We start from the raw sequence: 22,338 nt of genomic DNA, 5'->3' as shown, positions 1-22,338 counted from the left end.
AAATCTTGAAACTCCTGAGCACCATTCTGTCTGTTCTACCACTAATCTGGGATCTGACCATGGTGCTGGAGACTGTTCTGTCCCTCATATACATGTGATACACACACACACACAGATAAATGAGAACAGAGAAATAGCATTAAGACACATCACATCCATCCAGGTGAAGGGACACATTTCTTTACCTAATACAATATACCTAAAACAAATAAACAAGAAAAAAAGGAAAGTGACTCAATGTACTCCTTGAACTAAGATTTAATAGGCCTTTGTATTAGCATGAAACTCAAAAGCGAAGGAGTTAGTCCAAGTCTACTTGTATGAGGAAGAGATGACTCTCCGTCAAGGTGGCCTGTTCACAGCTGTTTTAATAGCTTAGAGGTAGAGTAACCTTTAGAACGGTGATGCATGGGGTTTAGGTTTGGGTCCGAGTTGTAATATGTCTTTAGGGCTCTAAACATGGACTTGGATCAGGCATTTTGTACTTAAAGCTTCCACTCGCTGAGCCCGATTCTAGTACTATATTGAGCGCTCTGTTGTTTTCCACATTTTTCTGACTGCTTGATGTATTATGTTGGGGAAAGGAAAAAGCATAAGTGTCTGTATTGAGGTGACCTGTGTCCGTGAACTTCCTCTATTTTCATTGGTCTGTCTGGGTAAAGTATAGACGTTCATGTCATGGAATTGTGTTTAGATGTTCATTATAGGTTCACTGCCACGGTATAATTCCTTATATGTGGGAACTGGCCACAAGTGAATGCCCATCCTTTTTGCCAGAGCTATAGAGCTGTTGAATGGCCTCTGATTGTTTCTAGGCTCTTTACACTGAGGACACCAGCATGGTGCTCACCTGTAAAAGGAGTCAGAATGCTGCATCACCTTCATTTGTTTTTATTGGTGAGATGCGTATGGTCACTTGGTTAACAAGAGTCTATGTGTACGTATTCCTTCAAGTCTGCTCCTGAGAAAGATAACTACCCCAGTTTGGAACTTTTTGTATTTCTTGTTACTTAAGCTTTTTCCTCTGTATTGTTTGATATTTGACTGTTTTGGCAGATTGATGTTTCTCACAGAGCTGTTTGACAAAGGTTTAGCACATTCCTCTATTGAGGTTTGAGCTGTGTCATCTTGCTTGCCTTTGGACCCCCCCCCATCTTTGACTGTCTGATTCTAATGTTGTCTTTTCATTGGTTATTGGTCTTGTTTGGTAACGTTTTTACCACTATCTTGGGAATCCCTCTTTCTCTTCCAAGGCAGCATTCGAGGTTTTCCTGAAAGGTGCCATTCACTTAAGCCTCTTGAGAATGCCAGCCCTTCTCTTTGAAACATAAATCTAGTATTGCAAACTTAGTGCCTCATTTTGAGCGATAAGCACAGCTGCTTTGACATTCCCTTTCTACCAGGAAAAATGACTAAGCTTCAAGCTTTAGTGTGTGAAGAACCCTTAACAGTGTTCCAGAGGGACATGATGTTCTTCAGTAGAAAAACTTCTTTCATGCTGAAAGTGGCCTCAGAACTGGTCCCAAATAAAACTGTCTGGCAACCTGTTTTTTTTGTCCAAAACCCTGCAGAAAATTAGCTGCAATGTTGTAGAGGGATGAATCCCTAACCACAGCCCAGCAGGGAGGATGTGCATGCCCATCCAGAGAGGACAGAGTGTGCTGGTGTGGACAGATCATTCAAGTCCTAGAGGAGGTCAGGTTTGGAACAGTCCCTAGGCTGGGAGATGCGGGATGGCTGAAGTGATGTTGCTGGTCTAGCACCCCAAGACCAGTAAGTTCTCATATGTAAACAATACAACCTGTCTCATGCTTACAGGCCAGCCTGTCCCCCTCAGCATGCAGATTGGCAGACTCACACACCTTGGCCCTATCCTGCTAGCTGGCACACTCATACACCTTGGCTGTATCCTTTCAGGTTGACATACTTATTAATATGTCTGCAAGGCTGAGACAACCATCCTGCATATAAGGCAGCAAGTTGGCACAGTTATACACCCTGGCCTATGCCTACATATTGGCGTAGACTCTCTTTCCCATGCCTGCCGTCTGAGATACTCAAGCAATCCACCCCTGGGTCTGCAGGCTTGAACCAGCAGTTCCAAGAATTGGAAGAAGACAATTGAAGGGGAAGGACAAGAGATCTTTACAAGAAGGGTAAACTTCCAGGTAAAATGGGCATAATAAAAGACAAAGGCAGGGGGAACTAAAAAAAGCAGAGTATATTAAGAAGAGGTTGGTAAGAATATACAGAAGTATGTAAGTATATAAGAAGGAAAGCTGACATCATTAATACACATGATGGCATGCCCCCTTTCATGAAGAGACAGACACGTTGTGGAGTAAAGTTAAATGGACCCCAGAAAGCCTTGCTAACAACAAAGCTGCAGGAGTTCTATCTGAATTGCTTACAATCCTTCAAAATGGTGCTGTTTCAGTGGTCCCTAGAATTTGCCAGCAAATTTGGAAAGCACAACAGTGGTCATTAGATTGGAAAAGGTCAGTTTTTATTCTACTCCCAAAAAGGGGGAGGGGTGGTGCTAAAGACAATTCAAATTATCAAACAGTGGTACTTGTTTCATATGCTAGCACAATTCTGCAAGCAATATATGAACTGAGAACTGCCAGATGTACAGGCTGGTTTTAGAATGAAACAGAGGTCCAGAAATGAAATTGTCATCATCCTCTGTGTAAGAGAGAAAGCAAAGGAGTTCCAAAAATATTTACTTCTATTTTATTGACAAGGTTTCTTTATTGCAACACATATCAAGTATCAAAATTTATATGCCTACCAACCTCCAATCCCTTGCTACTTTAGAGCCCCTTGGTGAGACTTAAAGGTTTATCTGCATTTGATCTTCTTCCCTGGTGACAGAGATCTCAGGATCCCATTGGCCATCCCAGCAAGGTTGGATACTTCCTTGTACCTCCCCTGAGAATGGCCTCACTCTACTCTAACTTCCTCTCCTAAGCATACCCAAATACCCCTATCACCCCTGTCTACAGTGGTAGCCTGCCCCACCCCAAGTACAACATCTCTTTTCTCCTAAATCTTCCCACTTTGCTGACCCAGTCTGCATTTCATCCCCATCATGCATGCTACGTAACACAATTTCATTTACAACTCTATAGCTTTATTTTGCTTCCTTATTTCAAGCTACTCCTAATTAAAGTACCCCGTGTTTATTAAACCCATCATCAACTCTACCTTTAAGTCCAGTAACGATGTTCACATTATCTAGTTAGACATAAACACTTATCCTGGTCCTCAAAAACTCCTCAACCCTTTAAACTCCCCCCACCAACTTGTACCCATACCATACCTTATTAATGGTAGTCATAGACTGGGGTGAAAAAAGAAACAACTTTCCTTTCACATACTAGCCTACCATAAAACAAAATCCCCACCCCACTCAAGGACAAAGAGACCGGCTTATTGCAAAAAAAAAGGGACACTCTAATCAAACACTCCCTACACACACTTTGCCTTACACACACACTATCATCCACAGCTACAACATACACTTATTTAATGCAGTACATTATTCAGGATACCTGGCTTAAACACTACCAAACAGCTTACTACTGCTTCCCTCTGCACTCCAGTACTATGGTCTGTAAAATAACTACAGCCAATATCAGTGTTACTACCCCAAGGATGTAAACGCACACAAGCAAATGGCTGCTACCATACACCCAGTGAGAAAAAAATCCTGTCACACAGTAGTCACTTATTTCATGCTACTAAACATAGTTATTACCACATTTGCGTAAGGAGTTTAGACACAATGATGAACCCAGGGGAACAGCTGCTTTTAGTACTTGCAGTGTCATGAAAGAAACAAAAACAATGCCATGAAATTTAAATAGTAAGACATTGTACTAATGGTGAATACATGAAACCCACAGGAACAAACAGAAACAACTCCTCTCCTCTCCAACCACATCTCCCTACAAATCAGATTTTGTCCCTTAATAAAAAAATGTAAGAAGAAATACATAAGTGTCTGATCATCCAGCTCAAATGTACATGAAGTGAAACTTTCAGTGGCTCTTCCACATGAGCCACTATCCTGTCACCTTATAAACTGCCAAAGCCAGTGGTAAGGGGTCAGCCACCTGAATGGTCACAATGTTCCACTCTTATACTGCCTAGTACTGACCCTGATCTTGCTGTACATCAGTTAATCATTTAAAGCCTCCCCAAAAGCGCTCACGTACCTGTTGTCATCCATTAAATCAAACAGCCAATCCTTCATGCTCTTCACCTCAAACAAAAGTGCTGTCTTGACATTTCTTTCACCACCAATGCTCTGATAAGGAGTTGCTTTCTTCCTCTTTGCAAGTCACCAAACAGGGGGTGTAAAGCATAATGAAAAAGAAGACACAGTAAACAGCAGAGATTATAAGAAGCTGCATTCAGAAATGTCCCTCCTTCCACTCAATGTTCTTATCTGAATTGCTCCAGTGATGTGACGGTTAGTGACTCTGAAGCCCTTTACCAGCCACCTCATAATTGCTTCAAGACCATGCACCTGGGCAGGTGAATGCTCCTTTGGCACTCTCCCTTCCTTCCTTGGAGCTTTTCATTGATGGTCCCTTCTGTGAAATTCTGATGATGAGCCATCCAGATTCCCCAATCACACCTTTTACTTTGCAGGTGGTTTGTGAGTAGGGATGTAGCTTTAAACATTTTGCTACCAGCTATTTGCAATTTGTGCCCCCCCCCCTTGTGCATTTCTCCTTTCATCATCATCTCTTTGGATAAGGGGGAACCCAGCTGCTTTCTAGGTTCATGGGCAGTTACAGGGCTATGGATCCATAAGGATCTTTAAAAGCCTAGCCATACATTGCCATGAAGGTTTTATCCATTATATTTTAAGTATGAATAACCAGAGGTGAGCAGAACATTTACATGTTGCCCATATCAATGAAGAACAAGAGTGCTAAAATGGGAGAATTTGCAGTTAGCCACTCATTCGTCCAGGTTACATTTGAATAGAGTAAGAGAAAAACTGTGTTTTATGTGGAGAGGAAGGAAAATACAAAGAAGTGGTGTCTCTGTGATACATAAATATCCCTCCAGCATGTTCCATTTATGTTGTAGAAGAGATTTAGATATATTGAGGAGTGCTTATGCATCCATTGCACTTCTGAATGTGCAGTGGGTCTTTCCAGGATAGAGTTTACTGAAGCTCTGTACGTGAGGCAGAGATGGCCCCTCAGTAGCCTGTATGACACTGAAAAGAGGGACAAGGATTTGAGACAATCTGCGTAGTTTTTATGATTTAGACCCCTGATTTTCTTAGTGAGAAAGTACTGTAGGCATTTGAGTTGTGTCAAATTTTTGGATGAATACTTATTGAAGGGGGCACTATACGCAATAATTGACCTAAGGAGTACAGAATACAGGGGAATGATCACATCCTTGGGTCTGTTTGCAATACTATCATTCTTGCAATAGTCGATATGTGATGATCAAAGGAGAGTTCATTGTCCACACTGGTTGCCAGGTCCTTAAGTACTGAATCATTTGTATGTGCTGTCAGTGTGATAGTTACAAAAGACTTCTTGCTTGCTGAACGATACTGTTATACATTTCTTTGCATTTATATTTAGTGGTTTTGATATCAACTGTTGGTATCTGACAGTTCCTCTTGGAGGATATAGGTGTCCTTTGGGACGTTTTGATAATTCCAAATTTACAGTCATCTGCAGATTTGGTCAGCAATAAACCGTTAACATTAGCTTTTACTTCTGAAAAATAAATACCAAAGAGGAGTGACCCAAAGACTGGACGCTGATGGAAACTACTACTAACAGGCCTCTTGGAGGAGATAGAGCAGCCCACCCTAATTATTTGGGTTCCATCTGTGAGCCAGTTTCCTAATCATTGAGTTACACAGGAATTAACATTTACCTGGGATAGTTTATCTTTGATAACTGAGTGTGGAATGGTGACAAACACCTTCTTTATGAGAGCTAAATATGCATTGTGTACTGATTTGCCCTCATCTGTTGGTTCAGTAAATTCCTGAAGAGATCTGCTAGGTTAAGTGGTCAGATTCTGCCCTTAACAAATCCATATTGGCTTGTGCCAAGTATTTGTAGGTTACTTATGCCCTTATTTATTAATTCCATAATGATACTTTCCATAGCCTTACAAATGAGGCTGGTCAGACTTATGGGTCTATAATTTTGTGCGTTCATTGAAGACCCACCTTAGTGTAAGGAGATGACAGTTGCTAACCTCCATTCTTCAAGCACAAAGCCTGTTTGGAGGCTCAGTTGTGGTGGGGGAGAGGTCTTACAGCTCCTGTTTCAGGCTAGTCAGTAGGCAGCCTGGTATGTTATCTGGCTACTTAGAAGCAGTGTTCTTGGTCTAGGATAATGCCTTAAAGACTTGTTCATAGGATATTTGGGGAGGGGGGTTGTAGATGTGGATATGAAATCTGGGAATGTAGGAAGGGGGGATGAAGTTACAGCTAAAGTTATCTGCTATTAGATTGGATACTTCCACTGGTTCTAACTATGTAGTTCTGCAAGGTACTGGGCATTGTTTCTAAGGTCTCTAACAGGGATAACAAAGGCTTTGTGGTCATCCTTTTCCTGGGTAGTAAATATAATCTCATATCTGACTTTGGTTGATTTGATCAGGATCCTATGTTCCTTAAGTTTAGCAAGAGCCTTTTCTGCATTTTGAGGGTTACGTTTTATAGTGCCTGTTTATATTTAGGTTCCACCACAGAGGGTTATTTTTGAATTAGGAATTGTATTTACTTCACATCTGAGCAGAATTTCTCAGTAAAGGATTCTGCATAAGCAGTGGGGTTATCAAATTGGAAGGAGATGTTGAATTTAGCCAGGTCATCATCAGTTTCGGTAGATTAGCCTTGGCATAATCTCTGAATACTGATGTATTGGAAGATGCTTCGGCTTCATCCTTCAGGTGAATGTAACTGATTTGTAGTCCAGTTTGACCAAGGAAGGGGGTACAACTGGTAGGGAGCAGAGCTGTCCCATATGGGTGAGGTCCAGGTCCAGGATTTTATCGTCCCTTTTTGGAGTGCAGATTAACTAGTCCAGAGAGTCCGTACTGAAGCAGTCCAGAAATGTTTGGGCAGACATGTTAGAGGATGTATAAGTCTCCCAGTTGATAGAGGGGTGGTTGACGTTCCCTAGGAGAACGGTGATTGGCTTAATGCATAGGGACTCTATACTAATAAGGTAGACAATATGGGCTAAGAGAGATATAGAAGAGGGTCTTGTATAGTTAACCACGATGTGATAAGGGTCTTGTTTTTTTTAAACACCTTTATTAAATTATCACTTAAGACATAGGCACACATACATTAACAGAAAATAAATCAAACCATTTTAACATTTCCATTTAAATACAATATACATCACATATATTTTCTTGGCTTCTATCATCAGTCCAGCATTTACAAAAAAAAATGCTGAATTCCTGCCTTCCCTTAAACCTCACTTCTCCCGAACATTATTCTGCATGTATTGTTCCCACTATTTCCATTTACTTCTATGCAATTTGCTTCTTCTCTTTTCTAAAGACCCCTTTTCCAGTTCTTTTTTCTGTTTTATAATATTCAGTACCTAAAATACAATGGGTGTAGACTTTGATTTTTATTTTCTAGCAATTGCTTTTTTTGGCAGCCAACCAAATTAAGCTTAATAAGGCCTTACTATATCTAGGCAATTCAGATCCTGCATCCCAGCTCAAAAGAATCCTTTCCTTACTTACAGCCGTTTTGTCCCCCAATATTTCTGATAAAGTACTCTGCATGGAATTTTTAAAATCTGCCAACTCATTGCACTCTCAAAACACATGTTCTCAGTTATCTCTTTCTTCTCCATCACACCTCTAACATATGCTGCCCACTCGAGGAATAATTAATTGAAGTCTGGGTAGGGTATATGCAAACGCTTCCAAGCAAAGATTCTAAACCTTTTGACTTGGTTGCATAGTTGGGAGCCATACATATGTCCTCCCATTGTTCCTTTGTAAATTGCTTTTCCAGTCTCTCTTCCCAATCTTTTCTAACGTCCTCTGATTGATTCTTATAGTTATAATGCAATATTTAAATGCTCTACTAATTATCTCTTTTTTTTTAACAGCTACTTCTTTTCTAGATTCAACTAGAAACTCTACCAGAGCAGGTCTTTCACTTAAAATCCTATCCCATAGTCTGAGATCAAGCCCTGGTAGGGAAAGTAGTCTCTAGCCTGCAATCAAAATGTCTTCTTGGCCTCGTCCCACACAATTACCTTTCTCTCTTTAGTTATTTGCTCCCAATATCTTGGTTCATGTGCCAGGTTTCTCCAGGAAATTCCAACCCCCTCTTGCATATTTTCTGTACTCCTATTTGCAATCATCCCTTTTGGCAAAATCTCCTTTCTCCCTTCTCATATCAGCTTAGTTCTTAGAATACTTTTTAATACTTTATTAATGTAATATTCTGTATGGTTATTATTGTTCACTTTAAGGATCTGCATCCAAAATCCCAGAGTCTCTTTTTCTTGAACTTCCCTTTTCTTCATCATCAACCATTTTAACTTTGAATTATAACCTTCTGCTTGTGTTATGTATATGAGCTCTAAAATATGTCTTAAAATCAGGTAAATCTAAACCATCTTGTTGTATTGGAAGAATCAAGTTGTCCCATCTAACTTTTGACCTCTTTCCCTCCATCAATTCTTTATTAAATATTGTCCACAACTTCTTCCTGGGTTGATAAAAGTATGCCTGAACAATATACAAGACTAAAGAGACTAAAAACATAGTCACAGTTTGTATCTTACTACCCATATCCATAAATAAGAGTTTTCATTTTCTCAATTTTTGTATTATTTTTATTCAATTTCTTCCCACACATCCTTAGCTGCCTAAATAAAAGCATTTTTAATCCATAGTCCTAAATACTTCATCTTATCTTGTCCCCAAAAATATGGGTATTGCTGAACCAAATAGTCTAAGGATACATAGTTTACAGCTATAGCCTTTGTTTTATCTTCATTAATATTGTATCCCCGAAAGACTTGAAACTGTCTCAGAATGTTCTATAACACTGAGATGTCCTTTTCTGGATTTATGAGGTACAAAATAATATCATCTGCAAATAAAGCCAGCTTGTCTTGATTACTGTACAACTTATGTCGTATTTCTGAATCCCTTATTTTCTTTACCAATAGCTCTAAATATAAAGTAAATAACGAAGGGGGAAGAGGACACCCGTGCCTGATTCCTCTGTTCAAACACAGCTTATCTGAGAGGAACCCTGCCACTTTAATTCTCACCTCCGATCCTTCATATATTTTTTTAATTTACCTTATTATTGTATCAGGAAATGCAAATGATTCCAATGCCATACTCATAAAATCCCAGCTTGCTCTGTCAAATGATTTCTCTGCATTAAGACCTACCAACAACAGAGGCATTTTCTTACATTTTGCTTCCTTCTGGGTCATCATTATTCTATTAATGTTGTCAAATGTTTGCCTCCTCTCAACAAAACCACACTGAGCTATATCTGTCAATTTTGGCAACACCTCTCCCATTCTTTTAGCTAGTACAAACATAAACACTTCATAATCGTGGTTTAAAATTAAAACAGGTCTATATGAAGCAGGGTCTGAAGGGTGTTTTCCATCTTTAGGTAACACAGACACCACAGCTTTCTTCCAAGATGTTGATGCATCCCCTTCTTTTAAAATAGTGTTAAACAAAATCTTCCAGTTCTTTATTACTTTCTTCCCTCATAATTTTCAAACTTCCATAGGAATACCATCTGTTCCTGTAGACTTTCCTGAAAATGTAGTGTACTTCACTATTTCTGTCTCATCACCTCCTATCTTAACTGTCAGTTGTTGAGCATCATCTGCCTCTAATGTTGGAATAATTAAGTCTTCCATAACATTTCCATTTGTACTCTTTCTTGATTTCTACATTTCTCTGCTTTACACAAATTTTCATAAAATTTCCATAATATCTCTAAAACCTCTGCAGGATCTCTGGTATTTTTCTTGTTCTAGGTTCCCTAAGTTTGACCACAACCCTTACAATGTTCAATGTTCTGTTGCCTAAGTCACTGTGCTATAAGTTTTGTTTTTTTTTTTTTTTTGCTGTGGTAGTTATCAAGAAATAGCTGCTTAACTGCAATTTTTGTAAACTCGTGCATATTATCCAGATACTCCATTAGTTTCCCTTTAACACTCTGCATTTGCTCCTCTTCCTCTTCTGTGGGATTCCCCTTATTCTGCACTATTTTAACCTTTGTCAGCCCTTCTAAGTAATTTCTGTTACTTCTCAATCATATCCTTTCCTTTTATTTCAACCCTATTTTTAAAGTCCATTTTCATTTTATCCCAGTCACTGTATATAACTCCTTCTAGCTTCCCTAATACTTTTTACCCCCCATTCCTTAACTTCCTCTCTTTTTAACATTTCGGGGGGAAAGCCCCAGTGTTGTATTTTTACTTCATTATGCTGCATTTTTATTTTAGTCGTTATTGGTGCATGATCAGAAATAATTATTGGATATGTGCCAAAACTTTCAATTAATTGCACATGTTCCTGTGAATTATTTCTAAATACACATGTACCTTTGAAGTATAATTTCTATGCAGTCGAGTGCAGTTATTGTACCATAGAGAATAACATATAAATTCTGTCCGAGTTCCGACTACTGAATTTACATCTTCCATACCAAATATTTTCATGACTTTTTTTTCAGAAATCTACCATCTTTTCTTATATTGCCCCTTCTAGGTCCCCTGATACATCCTCACTATTGCAAATCAAATTCCATTCCCCACCTATACATAATATTCCCTGCTGAAAGCTAATTATTTCTCCAAAACTTTTCTTAAGCTCCATAATAGTAGTATTCTGTGGAATGTAAATGTATGCCATTGTAGTCCTCCTCCCTTGCCAGTAGCCCATTACTACTACAAATCTACCATTCTTATATTTTTTTCCTCTTCTATCATATTGGAGCCCCTCTAGCAATTAGTATAATTAGGATCCCCCTTTTCCTCTCTCCCTGATATTCTACTGAATATCTATTCTGAAAGTCTCTTTATTAAATTCACATGCACATTTCTTTCCAAGTGTGTCTCCTGCAGCATTGTTATTTGTACTCTGAATTTCTTAATATAATGTAATACTCTTTCCTTTTTATCTATACCTGTAAGACCATTCACTTTCCAGAATAATATGGACAGCATAACCATCATATTATGCATGACATTTTTTTGAATGTGTATTTCCAGTTTTTGTGTTACATGCACATACTAATGTTTGGCAGGCAGATCTTTTATACACTTATTTCTTTTTATTTCTGTTTAAACCTACATCACATTTTCACAACTTTTTGTTTTAATGAAATCTCAAAAAAGAACTCCCCTATGAACTTGGAACAAACATACAAAATTGTGTACATCTTTAAAACATAAAATTTAACCCTCCAAAGTGGAACAATTTTCCAAAATTGATGGCTGCACCTACAGGCATTATCTAACCTAAAATTAAGTTTACCCACACTAAAATACATGCTAGAGCCTGTGCTACTACCTATACTGATTGCTTTCTGTTCTTTTCTTATCTCTCCTCCCCTCCAAGATACAAAAACCAGCAATTATGCTTTCAAAAAACTTTGACTTTTAGCCCTAAGAAAAAGTGCACTGGTTATATTTAAATAGGGTTGCCACCCCTCCGTTTATTTTCCAGACTATCCGAAAATCAAACTGATTCTCCGGTAGTCCGGAAAACACTGTACTAACTCCGGTATTCTGTTTCAAAAAGGAAACAGACTATCAGAGTTTGTAAATCGACTGATTTACTATGCTTTTTTTTACAGAAATACATAGTAAATCAGCCGAAAGCAGGCAGCAGGAAAGAAAAAAAGAGGGTGTTCCCTGCCGAGTGATGTCATCGCAATGTCACAAAATGGGCAGAATGTGGGCGGGAGAGAGGGTGGGGTGGGCAGGGTTACTGGTGATGTGAGGGGTGTGGCTTTACTCCAGTTTTCGCCACAAAGGAAGGTGGCAACCCTATATTTAAATAAAACTAATTTGTACACTGTTCTATTAACTGCATTAAAGTATTAAGGCTGCTAGGGAGGTTGATACCTCTTATTCACCTCCCATAATTTCATACTTATTTTTTTCACTTAACTGCTTGCCATTGTACCTTTAAATTTTGCATTTCTCTCAGCAAAGAGTACTCAGAATTCTCAAGATTAACTGCTTGGAACTGCAGACACCTTGCCTCTGTGGAAATGTACTTCTGCCTTCAGCTGCAGACATCTCAACTCCACTGAACATTTTCCAGTGGAACACAAACAAGCTAATATATTTGCAGTTATAAGAAGTTTAGCATTTTTATGACTTTCGTCATTTTGTTTTATTTTTAAAGCCTATATTTTTACAAAAAATACCTGTCTACAGCTTAAGCCAATGGTAGTAATCTAGACATTCACCCTTGTAAAATAAAATGAGAAAATATCCTAATTTGCCCTTCTGCCACATTTTTGTCAGGATCAACTCTTTCTACTGCTATGATTGCATCTTTACTAATATACAGTAGGTCTTGGTTGCTTTCTCATGGCCAAGTTTGGAGCATACTCTTGATGTGCCCTTTCAGTTAACAAATTCTGCTTTGGAATACCAGTCCAATGTGCAGTGGGCCTCAGTGTGTGGTAGGCATTAAAACTTGTTCTTGGAAAACCATGTCTCAGTACCAATGCATATATCGATATTTTCCTGAATAAAGGTGCACTCGTAGGGAGTGGAATTTTTTGTTAAGGTTCCTAACATTGAGCAGTAGTACCTTTATGTTATCTGAATTTGTTTTTGTTTGTTTGGAAGCTTTTTGAGACTTGACATTGCCTAAACAAGGCAGTATAGGGTGGGCAATGTTTTAGTTAATATATGAAAGTCTTGGAGGGGTAATTGCAGGCCATCCCTGGTAAAGCAGTTTGGACTGTTTACCATCTCCGTCCATGCTGATATATATTGGCCCCACTTTGAATGACATTAAAAGCTAAGCCAGTTGTTGAAGTTAATAACCTTTGGTTTGTATTGGAGCTGCATTTTTAGTGTTGGTAAAATGCTGTTCAAGACTAGGTTTACACCTGCCTCAGACACAAATTCTGAGAGCTCCATCATTTCTGTCTTCATTTAGTCCAGGGAGCTACGTTTCAAATCATTTATACCCAACTGTAGTATGACCGTGTCATACGTGTACTTGTGGTGCAAGGATCTGAATGTCTTCATGATGTCCTGGCACCTGAGAGGCAACTGACTGTGACCGTCTCCTTGCACAGCTTGGTGAGTGGTGTATCAGTGTGTCTCACAGTAGAGTCACCTACGTCTAGGTTGTTGGATTGTGGGGAGGTTTGCATTATGGGCTTTTGAATCGAGACACTGTGACTCTTTGATGTATGTTTCAAGGGGAGTGCTAGCTTTGTTTTGTGTTTGTAAGGTTGACAGGTGTACTTTTTAGGTTACATTTCAGATACCTTTGAGATTTAGGTAGATTACTTTTAAGAGCTTCAGTATATGTAGGTCAATCTGTTTAGTCTGATTTAATTGTGGTAGTTGTTTTGTTTTGTTGTGTATTACTAACAACCAGCTTGATATCTGAAGTTTCTTCATGTGAGAGTTTTGCCTCCAATAACATTAAATAACATTTCTTGCACACTGTGGCATTTTGTTTAAGTAGTAGGTAGTTGACAGTAAACAAGAGACATTTGTTACATTGTCTCAGGATGCCCATTTCAACCAAGCTGGCTACAGAGATGGTTGGTAAGTGCATATCCATGGCTCCAGGTGCTTACTAATGTGGGTTGAAGGGGGAGTAGTGCTTGTGAGGTCTGGTAAAGGAGATAATGCTTGTCTCAACACAGCTGCTTGCAACTAGGAATCAGTGATCCTTAGCTTCTTCATTCAGCAGAAGGAGAAGAGAAGAATTAATCCCAAGCTGCTTCCTAAGAAGTAACGTTAATCCAGGTGATGCTGTGCTTGGTACACTTGCTAAAGTCTTCTCTTCGTAGATACCCCAGATAGAACCTGCAGAAGCTGGATGCAACAGATAGCCAAGCTTCATAAAGGCCCTGAAGAGGTTCTCACCAAAACTGCAACCAGAACACTCACAAGTCCCATACACACTGTCCAATCAAACACCGGCAGGAATCAATGCCCCTCTGTTCCTAAGAAGTAGCAGTAATACTAAGATGGCTCAAAAGAAGCAATTTTGGGGTTTTACAATGACTGGTAATCTATAGGAAGGCTATGAAATAATGTTCCTCTTCTTCCCTCACCAAGAGCAAAACAGAAGCACTATTCCCAAGCTGATTCCTGAGAAGCCATCCCTTAGCTTCCAGTGATTGTTAGTGTACTCAGATGTTACCGATTTTAAAAGTAAGATGGAAAAGGGGATTAAAACTCTGAATACTGCATTTTGCACTAAGTGGGTGGGATGATATGCAACTATTACATCTCTCAGAATATTTCATAATGGGCAATCCCATGATGGAGCATAGTGCTTACTTATCATCTTACTCAGGCTCCACAGTGCCCCCTTCAGGGTTTATGTGCCATTACTGAGTCAAAGAAGCCTTCTTTTTTTCCAAAATATAATTTTTATTAAATATTTTCCATAAAAGGGAATCAGTAGATGTTTTGGTAACATACAATAATGCCTGCCACAGTAAGATATAGTAACATAAACAATAAGTGGAAAACAAATCCAAAGAATTTACAATTTGAAATATACTACATTAACAAGAGCTTCTGTAACTTGCAACCACTTGGTTGCTGATATGCATGTGGATTGCAAGTTAAGTAATAGGCAAATAAGATAACCAACTAACCCTAAGAAAAAGTTATTTGTTCACTGCCAGGATGTGAGTAGCACTAACTGTACATGTCATCATGCTTTACTATATTAATCAGAAAACATCTGTTGGATTTATAACCTCATATCTGATATGTGTATGTAGTTGTAATTGATAGTATAACAGGGAAAAAATCAAAGGATGATATTTATTTTTCCCAAGATTCTGAACATTTTTATGTATTTTATCTGTTCTAGTTTTAAATTAATTAATATGTTTAGTCACTGCACCTTCAACATTTTACCATGTCATTTTGGACATGTCAAACCAATTTTATGTTCAGTAGGACTTCATTAAGAGTGCTATGAGTGTTTTTATTTCAAAGTAGTCTTTACCCTTGGTTAAGATGTGCAATAAAAGGAATTGCCAATTCCAAATTGTAATGTGAAAACCCACTTAATTGGATGGTCTCGTAGATTTTTAGTATATGGGCAAGACAAAAGTAAGTGAATTAAGTCAGTATTATCAGCTGAGTAAGCATTATATTGAGTCAATAACTGAGGTTTAAAATAAGCTAGTTAAATAGGTGTAGTTAATCATTAATTGGGTGTAAATAAAAATTTAACTGAAATGAATTGGATATTAAGCTGTATAGTTTTTCTGATTATATTATCAAGCAAAATATATTGACCTAATTCTTGTCACGTTTTAGAAATTTGGTAAATATTTAATTTATACATTTGTATACGTTTATAAGTTTTAGAAATTGCTTTATCTTAGTGTAATATATTCATTAGGCTGATAAGGAGTTATAGTCTGTTTGTGATAGTAGAACTGAGTTCACGTCTTTTAAGAAAAAGGTTTCTAATTTGATTTAAGAGTGCAGTACATCATAAGTGGATGTCAGGGAAGGCAAAGCACCCATTTGATTTAAGGGGCATCAGTTTATCATAACTATTTCTTAACAATTTAGGATGTCAAAGTAACTTCCCTGGGAAACGGATACCAAGTTCCATTTGCACAGTTCTATCTCTGTCCTTTAAAAAGAGACAATGTAGCACACAGTAAACCGTTATAGTACTTCCAACTACAAACTAAAATCGACTGCAGAATACCAGGCACCACACAAAACTATATAGTGACATAAAGTATTGAATTTATGTATAGAAGTATTGCATTCATTTACCTCATAAGCACAAGCTACAGGGTTTGATTCTCACCTCTGAAAAGGAAATTGGTTAGGTTTAAAATAGACCACAAAGGCAGATAGCCTACAACTTACCTATAAAGGGGAGGAATAGCATAATGGTTAAGATCTTAACCTCATCAATACATGGTACAGGGTTTGATTCTCACCTCTGAAAAGGAAATTGGTTAGGTTTAAAATAGACCACAAAGGCAGATAGCCTACAACTTACCTATAAAGGGGAGGAATAGCATAATGGTTAAGATCTTAACCTCATCAATACATGGTACAGGGCTTGATTCTGACCTCTGGTTACTAGTTATGCTTGTAACAGTCTACAGGTTGGTAGCCTAGTATTTACCTATGAACTTTACATAACAGTACTTGTGGACTGGAATGAAAGTTTCAGCTTTGGCAGCAAGAAAGCATGAGACAGAATTGTGCATTGTGTTGCAAAATAAACTCCATATTAATTTCATTTGCTTTTATTAATTAATTGCAGTGTGTTTTATGTAATTTTTGAGTAGAAAATGCATCATTATGGTCTGTTTCCAGGTAAGTATCTTGGGATAACTTATGTAAATCTGTTTTGTTACATTTCAAGGAGAATTAACAATGTATCAGTAAAATAATCACACATTTTGTGCGGAACACAGGAGATTGCTTGTTTTGGTACAAAAATTGCAACCAGCGAAAAGGAACCCAATTTCATGTTATTTTGATTGCTGATATGTGTGACTCAGAGGAAGAAACTTACTTGCTAAATAGTATTAGGATGTAATAGAAATCTGCTGTAGTTAAACATGTCTTGGAGCATTTTGATTTGCTATTGTTGACCTAAAAAACATGCAGAATATCTGTTTTGTTGAATTTGAAAAAAAAAACATGCAGTTAAACAAAACTGTTTTTTTTTTTTTTGCCATGTTCATGTGCTAAAATCTAAAAGAAGTCTAGAATATTTTAGCTATTGTAAATATTGATTTGTTTGTTTTATTTTTTTAGAATACCAGCTCCGTACAAATTAATGACCTGATTAGTTTCCATATACAATTTGAAGAAATGGGACCTGGAAAGATTTACCGACCCTCCCCCAGTAAAATAAAATTAGTATGGAAATGGCAAAACTGCTTTCAAAAACATTTCTGTACATATTTACTTAGACGTGTATAACTGCTAACAATACCTGTGTTGCAAGTGGACTATTTATAGTCACTGCCAACAGTGATTGTAATGCACTTCTATTTGTTTACTTTGAAATCACATAATGTGTTAAAAATCATAACAAGAGTATTTCATAATATTGTAACCATTTACTGTTAAGCACACAACTGGTTTGAAAGAAAGTGGAGTGAATCTTTAATGTTTCCATATTTATTTATTTTTTTTTGGGGGGGGGGAGTGGAAGCATAACATGAAAGCTTGGTTATCACCTTTCATTCTTTGTACTGCATGTGCAGTGTGTGTTATTTTACAGGCTTCTTGCAGAAATTATATTTTACAGAAATGCCATTGTTAATGTACAACTGTGAGACAGACAGAAGTTTATAGACTTATGTGCTGCTTATGCCTTCTGTTAATGTGGATGTCAGACATCAGACATCTGGTGTGAGTGCCAAACTCGTTGTTTCAATGTTGTGTGGACGGCTGTGAGTTACTGCTGCATACTCTCCCTCTGCAAACACCCCACCCAGGCAGCTTTCTGCAGCTGATAGTGTTGCATTTTCCAAGCAGCTGCATTGCTTGCTTTGGTCAGACTGACCCACGCCACAGGGTCCAAAGATGGTCAGTGTGGAACTTGTGCCAGGCAAGTGCTTGCAGCTCAAACCAACGGAAGCAGCAGCTGTGCCTGAATCATTTCTGCAACTTTTTGTAAGAACATAGTTCAAATCAGGTCACAGATGGCAAAAGCACATTGGGTATTGGCTTTGCTTGTGTCTATCCTGAGAGAGTGACTAACTCAGAGTATTTGCAGTGATTTCTAAAAATAGAATTAAAGATGTTATGTTCCACAGTTTTATTTTGCTTACACATTTATTTTATTTAATGTTTTCAAGGAAAACATTCATAAAATGCAACATAGAGGAACTGACTGTCCTCTTTTTCTTTACTAGTTTGAAAAAAAAACAGCCATAGGCTGAATGTTTTCTCAAAATACACATGCATTTTAAATGCTTTAAAGGACGGACATTTTCAAAGGTGAAAATGGATCCTTACAAGGATTGTGCATTGACACTTTACCTTGGATTGCTTATAGGTTATGTCCAAAATACTGAATCCTTTGCAGTATTTCTTAACAAGTCAGCAAGTGGGAGTGAGGACTGAGAAGCCATTTCCCTCTGAAGAAATTATTTTTACTCCCCCTTTCAGAAAATGAAAAATAAGAGTTAAACTAAAACAGTTAAGCTATGCTTAACAAGGATTTTAATGATCACAGTTAATGAGTGTTTTTTATTAATACCATTCTAATGTTATGGAAGTAAACAGCATAACAAATCCAAATGTGAGATGTATTTCAGCTTTCTTTGCCTAGATGTGTTTTCAATACACTAGTTGTGTTGTGGTGTGAGCAACCTTATTTTAAACAGGTTTGTAGCAGTATGCAGTCAAAAAAGAAAACTCACTTGGGAAGCAGGTCTGTTTGGTAAGGATGCAGACACTTAAATACAAGGTTCGGTATATATAAAAAGAGAATGTGATGATTTGGGGTCACATGGATCATGACATGTCCCTGCAGGACATTCTGTTAGTACGCTTTGTCATACCAGTGGGATGACCTTCCATCACTGAGGAAAATGGGCATTCAACTTAAGGTCTAGTTTAAAAATAATGCTTATTAGTCCATGAAAAGCTCTACCTGCAACATATGTGTTAATCTTATGTTATTTTTGTTGTCCTTTTAGTCACCAAGTTAGGGTAACATGTTTCTTATGCTGAAAAATTGTCACAGTTGTCGCCTTTTAGGTTAAAGCCCCTTTTTTCTGTTCACAACAGAATCCACTGAAACCACAAAACGTTTTAACTGTAACTATTACTTACTGTCTGAATTTGTCTAGTTTTCTTTTATGTTAAAGTGAAATGTCTCTTAGTTGTCGCTAACAGATCCCAGTAGACTTTGGGGTATAGTAGGGAAAGCATTAAAGCAAAACTGAAGACAAGATGGTAGCAGTAACAGAGGCTGAGCATTGTGACCTGGTTTAAGGTAAGGAAAGATGATGGAAAATAGATGTCTTGTGGCTGTTTTTCTTCTTTTTGATTCCTGATTGCCTGCAACCACTCCATATTTGCGACAAAGCATATATTGGCATGTCACAGTTTCCTAGCTGCAGCGCCTGTCTGGCATTTAATTACACGTACGTCTGAGGTTACTTGCACTTTTTACAGACCAGCTGGACCACCCTGAGTTGAAGAGAAGATGACAGGAATTCTTATTTAGAAACCTTTTTTGGTGGGTGGTGGAGCAGCTGTAAAGGATGACAGGACATTTAATTTGTCTGTGTTTATATCCCCCTCCTTTGGCACATGCTCTGCCATTGAACGCAGGGCATTCATTATTAGATGCAATTGCATTTCTCAACCCAGCTTCACCAGCTGAAGCTATCCTATGCTTTTTTTTATTCAGAAGTGGAGGGAGGGATTTGTTTCACCTGTCCTGCAGTAAATGCCCAGCAAGGTAATGATGCTCCCCATCCACACCCAGAACCCTAGGGCAGCCCCAGTTCATTACTGAAACAAGGTCATTAGCACTGAAAAAAAAAGTTTCTCTTTTAATGTGCAGTTTAATGCTGTGGGTGCAAAGCTTAACTTTGCCACAAAAATACAATAATACTAACATGTGAATGGTTAGCCTTGGGGGGGGGGGGGATAAACACAGTTCTCCTAATAAGACTCTGTGCTTACTTCAGCGTTTTGTTATGGCATCGTTGCTTTTGGGAAACTCTGCAGTCAGTTTCTCAGCTTTGACTAGTGGCAACTTGACAAATGCTACTTAGATGAGCTGTAACACTTATAGTTAAGGCTTATGGTGTTACTTGTACATGAGTGAGAAAACAGACAATACAAGTGGCAGGGATGCAAGTGTCAAAGTGTACAGAAAATACATGGAAAAAAAAACAAAATAAGAATGTTACATGTTCCTTATCTAATACATGTGACTCATTTTTAGTCATAAGCTCTTTTATTTTTCAAACAGCAGAAAAGTCTTTTACCAGTTATATTTCACTTGAAAATATTCTAAAACTACTCATCATGTTACTAGATGTGCACATTTTGTGTTTCTATTTCTAGCTTAATAAATTGTGTCAGAAAGTTAATTTAAAATCTGTTACAAATCTGAAGTTCCCCTGGATTACAAGTACGTGAAGAAAGGCTGAGAGTAAAATAAAACTTGGAAATTGTTATTTTTTGTGAGAGGCAGCAGCTTTTTATTTAAAACAAGCAATTTTAAATTAACACTACAGTTATTAGGAAATTATAAGTAATCATAGTATAGTTAAATCATGTTTATATATTTTTTAGTTATTTAATTTTCAAAAGTAACTGCATCTACTGTATACTTTGTAATAAATAGCCATGGTCTGGTCAAGTCTACAAGTGTGATTTGCCATAGATTAACTACAGAACACCAACATGCTTTAGTTTCATCTTGGTAACTTACTGGTTTGCATACATTTGTGGCACATGCATGTAGAACAGCTTAGATAAAGAAGTTATCTTACCTATTAAAAATGTGTCCATTAGGTGTGTAATTACCTGATTTATATATGTGTCCCTAGACCTTTTCTGGACTTAATCACTCTTTCCACCCCTGCCTCTATTTTTTTGAAGCACTGTGGTGCCAGCCTGCTGGCCTTCTGTTCTTATCTTGGACATACAACCTCCATATTCATTTGCAGAATAGACAAGAGTCTGGGGCAGTAGAGACAATCCTTTCACGTGCCAGCTGGTGGGTTACTTGTTTTGCCTGTCCCTGTTCCCTCTCTCTAAGCATGGCTTCACACAATTCAGGAAACTCACAGAATGATGCAGTAAACTCTCAATTAACTGGCACCTATGGGGATTGACAGATGCCGGATAACTGTAGTTTCTGGTTGCTTGAGAGTTACTATAAAAATAGGCCTGACTAACACTGTACTCTTTACTATTTGTTTAGTTTAATTCATTCTCATGGTGGGGAGAGAGGGAATTTATTCCTGTTTTCCCGTTTTAAAACTCAGACTCTAAAAATGTAAAATTGTACTGCATTTCTTCAATATTTTTTGCTGGTTGCTTGCGTTCCAGTTAACTAAGAGTTTACTATATTTTGATTTGCTTAGGTCATCATAGAACAGATGTTGGTGGTCTGTCCCAGTCTTCCTCAAAGATCACTGCAATGTCGGAAAAATCTCCGTTTTCCTCTAAGAATGGGATATAGTCCAGCATCATTAGCCTCTTTGTCAAAGACAACCCTTTGGCATTTAGGATGTTGCATAAACTTTGGTCACCGATTGCATTGATTGGTTGACCTCAATTCACTGGACTGGCTTTACTGATTATACAATAATTAATATTTTATCATTTTTTCTCTAAAAAAGCCACGACGTGCACCCAGTAATTTGTAGTAACATATGTAATCCATTCAAACAATTATTTACTGCTTTTTTCATGAATAAAAGCATTTGTCTTTCCATTACCCTTGACTCTTCTGTCTAACGTAGCTACATCCATGTATGCACCCCCTATCATAGTATCATTGTCCATTTTATGCCAGCACAGGCAGGCGCACACTTGTGGCAGCCACAACCCACTGTTTGGTTGTGTCAGCACTTACTTAACCGTACAGAAAACACATATGACATCAGAGCCTGGTGTTTTGATGATTTTCTTCAAGTACTTTTCATATCTATACTTGACCAATTCCCATTAACATGACATCCTGTAATGAAGATTCAGTTAGCCAGTCCTTGCATGTCCCTTTCATGCATGTATTTCTCAGACCTGCTGTAGCTGCAGTGTGCCTTCCTCCCCTGCTTCACAATGTGGGATGGAAATGACCACAAGCTATAACATGCTGACACAAGTGTACTCCTGCAGGCAAAGAATGCAAAGGTATGTCTTTTAGGAAGTGAACTCTTGTTTTGATATAGGTTTGAGCAGAACAGCCTAACTAGTGGTCTGCTTTTTTTCTGTCTTTTTTTAATTTCTCCAAGTCTTTTGGGTTTCTAATACCATGACAGGAATGAACCCCATTCCTTAGTCAAAGTACGATTAAAGTCATGAAATTAGTATTGTTTCAGTCTTTGATGTCAGCCAGAAGTGATGT

At 37.9% G+C, this 22,338-nt stretch overlaps 1 protein-coding gene across 1 annotated transcript in view; it reads left to right on the top strand.

Annotated features, from left to right (window-relative positions):
- AP1M2 (adaptor related protein complex 1 subunit mu 2) overlaps nucleotides 1-20,437 on the top strand; it is a 570,094-nt gene extending 549,657 nt beyond the window's left edge. The window contains exon 12 of the mRNA XM_044084760.1: nucleotides 17,043-20,437. Coding sequence (XP_043940695.1) covers nucleotides 17,043-17,065 — 23 coding nt within the window. The 3' untranslated portion in view covers nucleotides 17,066-20,437. The remainder of the gene's footprint in view (nucleotides 1-17,042) is intronic.
- Nucleotides 20,438-22,338: the final 1,901 nt, after the last annotated feature.

This window comes from Protopterus annectens, chromosome 9.part0 (assembly GCF_019279795.1).
Source record: "Protopterus annectens isolate FY-2018-M chromosome 9.part0, PAN1.0, whole genome shotgun sequence".
Lineage (NCBI taxonomy): Eukaryota > Metazoa > Chordata > Ceratodontiformes > Protopteridae > Protopterus > Protopterus annectens.
Note: the sequence above shows the minus strand (reverse complement) of the source record. Positions and strands in the feature narration are given on the sequence as shown.